We start from the raw sequence: 13,662 nt of genomic DNA, 5'->3' as shown, positions 1-13,662 counted from the left end.
TTACCCCAGGGGACACAGCTAGTAAGTGACAAAGTCACTGGCCACCTGCTCCATGTTGCCTTCTTTTAACACCTCCACTATACACTGGCACTGCTCGGTGCAAGAAAGAAGCCAGTAAAGAGCCCAAGGGTTGTACAGTCTGTCCTCCAGGATCTTATACTTGATAATATTCTTAATATGGATGCAGTACCACCATGTTGGTCCATTTTTTAGCATGAAAGATTATGTTTAGAAACAGTGCTCTTCATTATGTTTATTTCTAACAAATCCTTCTTATTTCCTCCAGGATCTTATACTTGATAATATTCTTAATATGGATGCAGTACCACCATGTTGGTCCTTTTTTTAGTATGAAAGATTATGTTTAGAAACAGTGCTCTTCATTATGTTTATTTCTAACAAATCCTTCTTATCATTTAATGTGCTTTTAAAAAGCTGACAAATTATAACCTATGCAAGCAATGAGTTATGAAAAGTAAAGGGCTAACAGTTATGGTATAATTAAGGCATCATTAGTGAAATACTTGATCTTTAGTAGATAGAAAGTAGAAGGTATGATAGTGCTTTACATATAGTTAGCAGGCTAAACAATTGTTTTTACTTCCTTAATGACCTTAGAAGTAGTTGTAAAACTAAAGAGTGTAGACTGTAGGCGGAAACATTTAATTCAATATAATTTCTGATAGTTATACAAAGATGGGAGAAGAGCAGAAATCATTTGTGAATATGGGTTGTTTTTGCCTCATACACCCATTCTACCTTCTTTAGGTGGCAGTGCCAGGAACTGATGGTCACATCCCTCCCTCTGCCTGTCTCTTGGTCAATATAGTTTAGAATGGACTGAAATCTCCTCTCCTCCAAGGATGAGACCCAAACTTGGCCATTCAGAGTGTTCCTTTTCCTGGATTACAGTGATTACTTTAGGGTGAAAAGTGAAATCTGAGCCAGTCTAGTGAAACCCAAATTTGACTTCAGCCTTTTGAAAATGACAAACTCTATTGGGGTTGCTAAGCTGTAAAGATGACATAAGTCCAAAGCTACTGGGAGTGGAACATGAAGACAAATGATTCCTACCGTCATTTGAGCGGTGGCCAGATTTAGCCATGCCTGAAGTTACCACCTCCCAGACTTTCTTGCTATACAAACCAGAAATTTAATTTCAATCTCCTCCCACCCCTGGGAGGGGGGTATCTTAAGCCAGTTTAATTTGGTTTTCCGTCCTCACTAATATCCTTGCAGTTGGTGGTAGTTAAATGTGGCATGAACAACCACATATCAATAGCAACATAGGAAATCTTCTAGCATCTTAAAGTGCCATTCAGCCTTGAGATTCTATGATATAACCTTTTTCTCTATAAATAAATAAATCAAATTTTAACAAAATAAGAAAAGGAGCTATGATTTGAGAAAATAGCTATAAACACGAGTATTTCCAAAGAAAACATTCTAGAAAGGAGTCCCTTACCAGGTGACCACTTGTGTTGCGAACACCTTCCATTTCCTTACTCTTCTGTCGATTTAGGGACAGTGCTTCTGTGAAAAGAGAGAACTGGGGGAGCTGCTTGGTCTTCCCTCTCTCTGATTGGATTGTTTTTCTCTTTCAACCAGATTCGCCCACCTGGTTTATGCCTAATGGGACAAGTGGCAGGCCTTCAAACAGTGACCGGTTTAGAAGGTTTAACTTGAGTATCGTGTAAACAGTTGCAATAGCTATTTGGATCTTGACTGTGGAGAAAATTCTGTAAATGACAGTGGAAGCCTCGTTGTAGCCACATGTACGTGAAGGTGGCTGTCATGTCTTCTACCCCATAACCCTTCTCATTTATCTCATGGCCTCGAATCCCAGTTTCTTTGGGTTGTACTTGTTCTTTTTTGAGACTAAGGATGATTTTATGTATATTTAGTCATATAACATGCTATGAACTACTTGATATATTAGCAAGTAGTGTGCAAATTTTGGAGGGTTCTTCAGGAGAAACTGCATGTTTATTTTTTCAAGATCTAGTCATTTTCAATTATCTCAGTAATAGAAAAAGAGAAGAAATACCTAATCCAAAAGGCTGCCAATAGTCAGTTTTTCCTCTACCTCTCAATTCTATTCCACCCCTACCTCCACCCCTCACCACCACACACCAGCAGATTAAACTTCCTATTTCTCTCACTTAAGCTAATTTCTAAGAAAGGCTCAAATGTGCATGGTGGCAGGAGGTAGCCAGCCTCAGATTAAAGATTTGCTAGAGATAGTCCCTGGAAGATAAGCACCTTTGACTAGTGACATTTGATATGCTGCTTTCTCTCTTCAAAGTGCTTTGCCAGCATTGCCAAGGGGATCCATTCAACACCTCTTGAAGGTTGGTCAGCAAGATTACAGATAATTTTTAAGGCAGAGAGGGTGGTATTGTGACTTACTTAAGGTAGAACGGTTAGTTTAGACGTCTTGAACTGGATGTTGACATGTTGACATGCTCAGTTTCCTTGCTGACCTTGATTCACCTTCTTAGTTGACATTCATTGTAAAATTATCTTGAAATCAATCAGATTTGGAAATCCCAAACAAATAAGCTTCTTTATAGTTTATATTCTAGTCTCAAATAAAATAAGTCTTAAGAGTAATAATAGTTGGCTTCAAGAAAAGAAATACTTTAGAGGAAAAAAAAAAGACTTGCTTTCCCTGTTATGGTAAATCCTTAACTTTTGATTTATTTTTGCTGCTTGAAATGGGTTTTCTTTTATGGAATCCATTTCTTAATGCTTCCAAGTAGCTGTGCTGTATGTCCAAACCTGCTATCTATTTGGGTAGCAGTTTGCCATTTCACTCAATATCCACTATAGGTCACAATAATTATATTTAGTACAGTACCTGTCACAACATTTTATTAAGTGGGTCATCTCATTTCATGCCTTCAGCCAACTTATGGAATAGGTGTTATCATTTCCAGTTTACAAACAAGGAAACTGGAGCTGAGAAGAGTATTTAACTTACCCAATGTCACACAGTTATTAGGTGGTCACACAATTATTAGGTCTGACAGATGCTTGAACCCATTCTCCCGCTGATCACTGGATGATAGAGCCACTCTAATAGGCAAAGGATGGCAGATCCTAGTAAAGCATATTAGCCGTGCAAAAAGTTGAGGTGTAGGGCCGGCCCGGTGGCGCACTGCTACAGTGCGCCGCTTGGGAGCGCAGCGGTGCTCCCGTCGAGGGTTCGGATCCCACATACAGACCAGTTCCCACTCACTGGCTGAGCAAGGTGCGGGTGCAGCACCGAGGTTTGCGATCCCGTTGCCGGTCCTGGTCCGGTACGGGCGCAACACTGAGGGTTGCGATCCATTGCCGGACACGAAAAAGGACAAAAAAGGAAAAAAAAAAAAGTCGAGGTGTAGGCAAGTATTTCTCACAATGAAAACACCACTGTTATTGTTTGTTAATCTAGTGGGCTGCTCTGACTTCTCCCTGTGGTCTGAAAATGCACATACTATCCTAAAAGCAATATTATATAAACTTAAGTAATAAATGATCATCAATTATTAAAAATCTAGGAGTATTAGGATTATTGTTATGTGTTTTTGTTTGTATAGCAATTTAAAATTTTCAAATCACTTTTACATTTCTTGAGTCATTCCATTCTCCCAGTGTATCTGGGCACTTAATATTATCTACTCATTACTCTAAGGCAGAAGTGGAGGTTCAGTGAGGTTTGTAACTTGCCATCCACTGGGCTGTGGAATGACACAGCCTAACTCAAACTCAAGTCATCTTATTCTTTGTATAAGGGAACTGACACCCACATGGGTTCCTCCGGCCTTGGCCCTGTCCAATTTGTGTCCACAGGATGGAGCTGTCCTCAACAAGCCTTTGCTTTCCTGGGCTCCCAGTCTGCTTACATCACCCAGCTGTTACTCAAATAAATGGTGTTTACAGCTTTTCATATTAGGTGCACTGGGTATTGCATGTGACCTGTTATTGTGAGGTCTTTTGGCTGCTGTTAACTTTAGCCTGTCTAGGCCACTAGTTAATTTGAAGGACCACCTTCTGTAGGCTCCCAGAGGTGGCAAAGTTGACAGACAAGGAGCCTGCGTATTCAGACCTGGACCTTAACTGGTGTCATCCAGCAATGAGGGTGGACAGTCAGCAGCCTGGGTGATTACCTAATATTGGAGTTAACTGGATTTCTTTTTCTTTTTTTCTCCTGCAAATGCTTTCTTGCCCCTGCCTCTTTTCTCTCCTGCTAAGATGTTTATTTCCAGACCAGGGCATTTGGGTGTGTCCTCATTTGTAAGGCCAGTGTGTACTTGTTCTCCTCTTTCCTCTGATGAATAGGGATAGTGAGAAACTATTTTTGGAAACTATTAAGCTCTTGGAGACAGTGATATCATCATTAGTCAGGCTTTGGACTCTATTGAATGATGTGTATTTTGATTTTAATAGTATTCTTGACATCACTTCAAAGAGGAAAAATGTGCTTATTCATATTATTTTTGACATGGGAGTAAAAGTCTTAGTTTTTCTTTAGTATTCCACTAAAACTACCCAATGCTAGGTGTTCACTTTGTATTGCCAAATATTTGAAGTCTCTCTGAACCTCAGTTTCCTCCTCTGTGAAATGGGTGTAATATTACTCCTAGGTCTAAAAGGTTCTGAGGACTCAAAGCAAAAATGATTGTAAAGGCCTAGGACAGTCCTTACCATTGAGTTGATACAAAGTAAGTTGTGATACTGCTGTTAACAAAGGAATTTAAACATTTTTGAGTCAATAAATAAGACATAGGCATTTATAAGATGCATTCTTATAATTGAATAGGCTCTGTTGGTTTGATAAAAGTTATCCTAAATAACTATAAAGGCCCAAAGCTGGGATTGGACTGATCTTGTTTTTGCTGTTTTCTTCCATAAATTATTGTATTTTAACAAATGAATTGAAATAAGTGAAAGTCCTTTGAAAAGTATAAAAGGCTTTCACATATAAGGAAACATTATTGTAATTCCATATCAACACTGGCATTAAGAGCCAGACTTTTTACAACATTTTTTTTTTTTTTTTTGGTGACTGGTATGGGATCTCAAACCTCGGCACAGTGCCGTCCACACCACGCTCAGCCAGTGAGCACACCGTCCATCCCTATATAGGATCCGAACCCACAGCCTGAGCGCTACCAGCACCGCACTCTCCCAAGTGAGCCACAGGGCTGGCCCTATACATACATTTTAATGTCCGTATCAATTAATCCCCAACATGAAAATAAGGAAATTGAGACTAGAAACATTGAGAAACATGCTAAGGATCACAAAACCAGTAAATGATATTGGGGCTTCTCCAAAAGGGCTTTTAATAAGTAAGGCTAAGGAAAGGTCAAAGGCAAAATATCTCCTTTATTCCTGATGTAGGTCGGGTTGAGGACTGGCTTAGTGTCTGAGCCAACCTCGCTGAACCCCTAAAGTTAGCAGACTCCCCTAACCCAGTGACCAGCAGTGCCGGTCCAGGGCAGAAATACCCCTCACAAGAGGCAGGCTTTGGGAAGCACAGGAGGATGCCTCTTCTCTGTGACCATGCTTAGGCCCAAGAGAAAGAGAACTGGGTCTGAGCAGCGCCTTCTCAGCTCAGCTTTCCCAAATCTACCACTCAGAAAAATCACTCTACATTTTCAGGGCCAAAGTGAATAGAGTTTACTTAAAGTTTACTTCAAAGGGTCAGGGAGAGGCCCACAGTTACACAATTGAGTTGCCTTTCCAAAATGGAAAACTCAGGAGCGAGCAAGAGTGTTCTCCATTAACAAGTGGCAAAGGCAATTTCCAAATCCAAGTCTGTGACTCAGTTTCAAAGCCAAGCTTTTCCATTAAACCCTGGAACAGCCCTCCTTGCTGTAGGAAACTTAAGAACCAGGTCTGGTTCATCTTTAACCATCATCATATGTGACGTCCTATTTATCATTTGAAATGTCTATTCAGTCACGAAATGGAGGTCAAGCTTGTTGTTAGTACTGTGGTGCCGTGCACAGTAGCATGTCAGGCCATTTTGAAATTCCTATTGTTTATTAAAATAAATAAATAGTTGAAATTTTACATTTCAGTTTAAGTAAACTCTATTCTGCAGAAATAAGTACTTAGAGACAGGTGGCTTGGAAATAAAGCTACCAATTCAGTATCTATCTATAAAACCACAGGTTAAGTTGAATTGCCTTATTTTTTAAATTTATTTTTATAATTGAAACATAATTGATTATAGGATGATTGCTTTTCCTTGTCGGCACAATATTTTATTTTCCCTATAGTTTTTTCACTTGCTTGGTGTTCTCTGCACATATCACTAGTCCAGCCCACAAACTGTCCCCCAGTTGTGCAAGTCTCTTGTCAGTGTGTTCACACCCATTAGGTGTTCTGTCAATCTCATCTACTTAACTTGTCTCTCCCAGAGATTTCTTGTCACTTCCTTGGAGGTCCACTGCACAGTTGCCCTCTGGGGTCTTCCTTGATTTTCACTATGAAAGTTCCCTTTGTTTTCTATCATGTTGGATTCCATGCCTTCCATTTTCTTGGTTTAGTCTGTTTTGGTGAAGTACATCTTCCAGTAGTTTCCTTAAAGAGTGCATAAGAAATATATTTTTCGAGGTTTTATATATTTGAAAATATTTCCATTTTCACACTTGTTTTTTCGTTTGGCTGATTATAGAATTCCAAGTTGAAAATCATTTCCTCTCAGAACATTGAAGGAATTGCTCCATTGCCTGTACCTTCAATTTCTGCTGTTAGGAGTCTGTTAGAAGTCTTCCATCTGTGATGATTTTTCTTCTCTCTCTGTGTAGGATCTTTTTTTGTCTCCAAGTTATGAAATTTCTTGATGTGCAATAGTGGGGTCTACATGCATCCGTAGTGCTGGTCACTCAGTGGGTGCTTTTACTGTGAGAACTCATGTCTTCAGCTCCGGGAAAATTTCTTAAATTCTCTTGATTTCTTCTCTTTTATTTCACTGTTTTCTATTTCTATAACTGTTTTGGGGGGGTGGGACTCAACTCTTGAACTAATCCCTTTGCTTTCTTATATTTTCTCTCTTGTTTTCTATTTTTAAAAGTTTCCCTCTAATTTCTAGGTGTGTTCTTTTTCAACTTTAATCCTATTATATTTGTTACTTTCTAAGAGTTCTTTCTAAGAGTTTCTCTAAATGTTTCTCTTTTTTTTTGTTAAGCATTCTGTTGTTTCGTAGGTGTAAAAATATTTCATTTCTCTCTGGATATTAATAAAAATTTTAAGTTTTCTTCTTTCTGAAAAGCCAGTTTCCTCCAATTTGCTTTTGTTCTGCTGCTTATTGTTTTTCATATTAGATGCTTTTCTCTAATGGCACTTAGCTGTCTGCTCCCTAATAAGCTCACTGGAAGCTCTTTGCATGGTGTAGAGCTTGTCATCCATGATTTTCACTAAAGTAATAAGCCTGGGACATTTCACTGGGAAATTCTAATGGGCAGGTCAGAATCCTCAGAGACTTCCCATTTTCTGCCTAGAGGCTCTGTCCCTAGCTGTCTGTGCCTGGGAGACAAGTAAAGGAAGAAGGCTGGGGGTCTAAACGATCAGTGTATAAACTTGCAATTAATTGTCATTTTAAGTAGCAATTAATCCTCATTTTCAGTATGACACCTCTAACCTGGTAGTCTTCTGCCTCGAGTCTCTATGCCTTGAGTCTTCTGCCAGGGTGGTGGTGGTGGTAATGGTGGGATGTCATTATTTGGCAACTGATAAATCAATCAGTGAGGGGAACAATTGTGGAGATCAACTCGTGTTTTAAAGAGAATTTCAACCAATCCTCCTGCTTTTCTGCTGATGTCTTTTCTCATTCTGTTTGTCCTTTGTGTGTGTGTGTGTGTGTCTGTATTTTTAAACACTTGATTGTCATTTTACTGGCATTTCAATATGAAGCAGATTTTTAGCAGGATAAAAATTAAGATTTGTTTGGTTTTGTTTTGGGTTTGATGAAAGGTATATGGGATGATACCTTTCATCAGATTTGGAGCATTCTTAGCCATTCTCTTTTCAGATATAGCTTCTCCCTTATTCTCTTCTCTTCTGTTTCTGAGAGTCTAATTATCCCTATGTTAAAACCTTTCACTGTGTGTCACACGTCTCAGACTATTTTCTGTATATTTTATTCTTTTTCACCTATTCTTTTGTATTTTTCCATTTATGGTTACAATTTACTCACCCTGTTTTCTATTGTGTCTAACTGAAGAAACAACATTGTATTTAGAACTGAACAAATGTTCGTTTGATTCTTATGCATATTCCAGTGTTCTGTTAATTTATTTTCTTTATATTTTAATTTATTTCCTTTATATTTCCCCTATTTTTTTTTAGAATAAGCCTTTTATTTTTGAGCAGTTTTGGAGTTATAGACAAATTGTGAAGATAGTACAGAGAATTCCCATATCCCCCACACTCAGTTTCCCCCATGATGAACATCTTCACTGTTGTGGTACATTTGTTACAATTAATGAACAGACACTGATACATGCCTATGAAGTAAAGTCCATACTTTATTCAGATTTCCATAGTTTTTATCTAATGCCTGTTTTTGTTTTAGGATCTCACCCAGTATACCCTTATTACATTGATTGTCCTGTCTCATTGCTGTCTCATAGGATCCTCATTGCTGTCACAGTTTCTCAGACTTCGCTTGCTTAGAATGATCTTCATACTGAATTTTTTTTTAAAACATTCTAAGATGTTGCGGTGTTGGGGGGAGGGGGAGGGAGAGGGGTGCAACTTCCTTGGAGGTCCACTGCACAGTTGCCCTCTGGGGTCTTCCTTGATTTTCACTATGAAAATTCCCTTTGTTTTCTATCATGTTGCCCATGGCTGGCTCCTTCACTGGTCTGGATAGTTGTCTATGAGCCCAGGGGCTTCCAGTGGTTGCTATTTTCTTAAACATATTAATCATAGTTATTGTCAAGTTCTTGTTAGCTTACCTCAAAATCCAGATGACCTAGAAGTCTGTTTATAGTGTCTACCTGGTTTTGTTTTGATTTTCTGTTTTTGTTTATGTGCTCTGGTCATGCTTGGCAGTTTTTCATCTTATGCTAGACATAGTGTATGAAAAATTGTAGACATACCCAATGGTGATATATGATGTATTACTACAGAGAAGGTTCATCCTCCCTCTGCTAGGCAAGTCGAGTAGTGGACAATCATTTTAATCTAATCAAAATTTTGCTGAAATGAAGCTCAGACTATCTCTGGTTTGTCCCTGGCTCTCCAGCATCTTTTTAACATCCTGCTATAACCTTTTGCATTACAAGTTCTAAAGTCTTAAATCATTTTCTCATGAAACTGCCAAAAAGCTCTATTGTGTTTTTCAGAGATTTTTCTGGTTAGGTGTTTAGCTTCCTGTACTACACAGCCCCAGAATTCAGCAAATGTTCTTAATGGAAAACCATAGCATGCTTGAAGTTACCCAGGTCTCCACCAAAACTCTCCTGTTTTTTCCATTCCCCAGCAGTGGTCACTGTAGGTGCAAAGCCCAAATTCTGTCAGCACTGTTAACTTACAAATGTCCCCCAGGTTAAAAATGGCAACAGAAAGTTAGCTCAACTCTTCAAGATGTTTCCCTCTCCAGAGTATAGTTCTCTTAGTTCTCAGTGCCCCAGCTGCTCTCTGCTGTATTCAGAAATGATTTCTGTATTTTGTCTGGTTTACTCTCAGAAGCACTAAACTGCTTTAGTTACTGTGCCCCACTTGGAATCAGAAGTCATCAAGACTGAATTGCTTTTATTTTGAGAATTGGGAAAAATGTTTACAGTTGTTGTAGGATTAATTTGGAGATGTGTTGAGTGTTTAAAATTATAGTTTGAAGTAGTTCTGTGATATTCCTTTTGCCATGACAACTACTCGGGGTGCTTTCTTAAGAGATTGAAATAATATATCAATAGACTTTATCTTTTAATGTTCTTGTACACAAACTTTAATAAAGACCTGTAGAGGAGAATTCAAGTTATTTATTTTGAATGTTAGATTATCTGGACTTATAGAGAAATAGAGATATATTTTGTAGGTGAAGAGAAACCAGTGTCTTGTGTGAGTTGTTGATGTAATTATATACCATTTTATTTTTCAGCATCTAACATTTACAAGGGAATTTGATTCGGATTCTCTTAGACATTATAGCTGGGCTGCAGACACCTTGGACAATGTCAATCTTGTCTCAAGCCCTGTTCATTCTGGGTAAGTAAACTAAATGTCACTTTTCTTTATCCTATTAAATTAAAATTGCACTTATTATTTACAACTATAAATTTATATTGACAATATAAATTTTTTATATTGTATATGTATAGAGTATTCATATATGAAATATGTACTCTAGTAAGTATATGTGACATGTATTTATAAATCATTAGTAAACATGTTTTCTAAGCAAATCTGTATATCTGTTTTTATTGATAAAAGCATAGTGTTGGGGAAAAATTAATTAAATTATTGGTGCAGAAAAATTTCCTGGCTATTCTGATCTTCTTTTAGGTGTTTAATTTTCCTTTTCAATAAAAACAAAAGTTTTTTTAACAAAATCATTTTTCCTCATTTTACTTACCTATTGAAATGAAGTTTTTTTCCCTGGGTATCTGATTTTTCTTTCCAGTAAAAAATTAAGCATGTAGATTAAGCATGTAAGCATCTCTGTTAATTTACCTCATTGACTAATTTTGTACTGCATATCTAATGATAGAAGAATTTTATTCAAATACTTAGTTTTTAAGTAAACAGTAAGCTCTGGTGTTTTCATTCTTTTTTCTCAAATGATATAGGCCTTTAATTTGACAAATGATTTGTTTTGTGTAATTTACCTTTAAGAGGAAAATATAAACTGGAACTCTTCCAATCAACAGTTGGTACCTTCTGCATTCCTGAAATAAAATTGTGATTGTCGTATTAAATTATAATTAGAAAAAAAATGAATAAAAAAATAAAGAAATTCATTTTTAAAGTGAACATATGCTGTGGTACTGGAACTCTTCCAATCAACAGTTGGTACCTTCTGCATTCCTGAAATAAAATTGTGATTGTCATATTAAATTATAATTAGAAAAAAAATGAATAAAAAAATAAAGAAATTCATTTTTAAAGTGAACATATGCTGTGGTAAAAAAAAAACTGCATCAAATAGACTCCTCATTGCTGCCTTGCTGGTCAGCAGAATTTGAGTCATGACGATAAAAGGTGACCTGCTTTGATTACTGAATTGATAAATCAGTGTGCTTTTAGATATTGGATTCTCTACCTGTAGATAATTCAAACTTTGGATAATTGCTATCCATATAAATGGAATAAGAATTATTAGTTAAAATTATGAATATCTCAAGGTATTTTTGCCTCTAAAATTGGCATTTAGGCAGTAAATTAGTTGTGATCCATGAGGGCAGAATAATTTGGAATTAAATAAGTTAACAATAATTAACATTTGTGAAATGTCTTGTATATTATATCAATTATTGTCTGCTGCTTCTAATTAAATTGTAAGAGTTAACATTTATCTAGTTCTTTTCATGTACCTGGCATTGCACTAAATCTTTTACCTATATTGTGTCATTTAATATTTATTCGAACCTTACAATGACACTACGAGATAGGTATTACTCATTATCCTAATTTTAAATTTAGATTCAGAGGAATGCTGCAGATTATTTAAAGTATCATCATAGAATTTTGCCTTGTAACACCACAATTCTGAGAAACGAATCAATGCAATGTGATTCAAATGGGAATCATTTACATGAAAGTGCTTTATAAGCTATAGAGTGGTCTTTGAGTCATTAACATTGCATTTCTTTAACTCAATTAGAAAAACCTTGAATTATTATAGTAATACTAATTTTAAATTGCTTAAAATATTTATGCAACTTATATTCAATATATACAATTTATATTAGATGGGTCTAAAATTACAAAAGAAAAAAATCTAATTTAAGAAAGAAAATATAATGCACCACTTGGGATATATTCAGTGGACAGACATGTTGAAGAATTTTTTGTATCAAACTTTGCAAATAACCCCCATATTACAAAGACCTAGAACCAATACCTTTTACTCTCTGCATATGAAAGAAAAGTACTAGGGTTTAATTTCATGAACTGAGAAATTGAGAAAACATAAAGATATAATCAGAAATGAACTTTCCTATACATTGGAGAAGTGAAGTATTTGAATATGTAAATTATCTCCACTTTCACTTGAAATTTATTGAAGACAATAAACATGTGCAGAAAAGCAGAAGTCATGGCAGCTAGCATGGACTAATTTGAAAAAGAAAATACAGTATAGACTCGGTGTACACTTAAACATTCCACTAATGCCAGGTCTGTGGAGTAGTTTACATAGCCATGTGAGGCAAATATTTTTCCAGGTTGTCCCACAAATGCCAAGTGCCTTGGTTTCATTTTCTGATGGTTTTTATTTTTCCTTTGCTTGTCATTGACATTTTCTGTTGCTTGCTTCTAATTATCTTACATTAATTTTTCCCATTTGCTTTCTAAATTATTTTGCAGCTATTCTTCTCCACTTCCTCAGTATGATTCAAGGTGATAACTGTGTTCTTTATGTGAACTATCCTTTTTGTATTTTTAATTTATGTGAATTTTTCCCCCAGTTAGATTGTGTCAATGTCTGTAGCGTATCAGCATTTGTCATCCTGCTGTTCCTAAAACTAGAAACATTCATGTATTAGTTTTATAATCCTTTGTAGAATCCATGCTGTAGTTTAACTATTAATAGGATACAAATATTATTAAACATCATCTTTTAATTTGTTTCTATAAGTTATCGTATAACTTCGTATAATGTATGCTATACGAAGTTATTACGATATGGTTTTCATCCTTGATTTTGTTGATGTGGAATATCACATTTATTGAGTTGCATACATTGAATGATCCCTGCCTCCCTGGGATGAATCCCACTTGATCATGGTGTATCATTTTTTTGACATGTTATTGTATTCTGACTGCTAATATTTTGTTGAGGATTTTTGCTTCTATGTTCATTAGATATATTGACCTGTAGTTTTGTTTTTTGTTGTTGTTGTTGTATCTTTCTCTGGCTTGGGTATCAAGGTGAAGCTGGCCTCATATAATGAGTTTGGGAGAATGGCCTCTATTTCAATTTGGGGGAACAGTCTGAAGAGAATTGGTATTAATTCCTCTTTAAATGCTTGATAGAATTCAGCAGTAAAGCCATCTGGTTCTGGGCTCTTCTTTTTTGGGAGACTGCTGATTACTGCTACAACGTCATTGCTTGTTATTGGTCTGTTCTGGTTTTTAACTTCTTCTTGGCTCAGTCTTGGTAATTTGCATGTGTCCAGAAATTTAGTCATTTCCTCCAGATTTTCAAATTTGTTGACATATAGCTGTTTATAATAGTCTCTAATGATTCCTTGCATTTCTGTGTTATTGGTTGTAATGTCTCCTTTTCCATTTCTAATTTTTGTTATCATGGTCTTCTCTCTTCTTTTTCTTAGTTAGCCTAGCTAATGGTTTGTCTACGTTGTTTATCTTCCCAAAAAACAAACTATTTCATTGAAATTTTGTATCATTATTTAGGTCTCTATTTCATTTAGTTCTGCTCTGATCTTAATTATTTCTTTCCTTCTCCTAATTTGGGGTCTTTTTTGTTCCATATGAATGTTA

The 13,662-nt window shown here is 36.3% G+C and overlaps 1 protein-coding gene across 1 annotated transcript in view; it reads left to right on the top strand.

The window, feature by feature from the left end:
• Positions 1-13,662, top strand: part of ANK3 (ankyrin 3, node of Ranvier (ankyrin G)) — a 137,992-nt gene that overhangs the window by 67,317 nt on the left and 57,013 nt on the right. Inside the window, exon 16 of the mRNA XM_008566631.1 lies at positions 10,100-10,206. Within this exon, the coding sequence (XP_008564853.1) occupies positions 10,100-10,206 (107 nt within the window). The remainder of the gene's footprint in view (positions 1-10,099; positions 10,207-13,662) is intronic.

Source organism: Galeopterus variegatus, unplaced genomic scaffold (genome assembly GCF_000696425.1).
Source record: "Galeopterus variegatus unplaced genomic scaffold, G_variegatus-3.0.2 Scaffold257, whole genome shotgun sequence".
NCBI lineage: Eukaryota > Metazoa > Chordata > Mammalia > Dermoptera > Cynocephalidae > Galeopterus > Galeopterus variegatus.
This window is presented reverse-complemented; position numbering and strand designations above follow the sequence as displayed.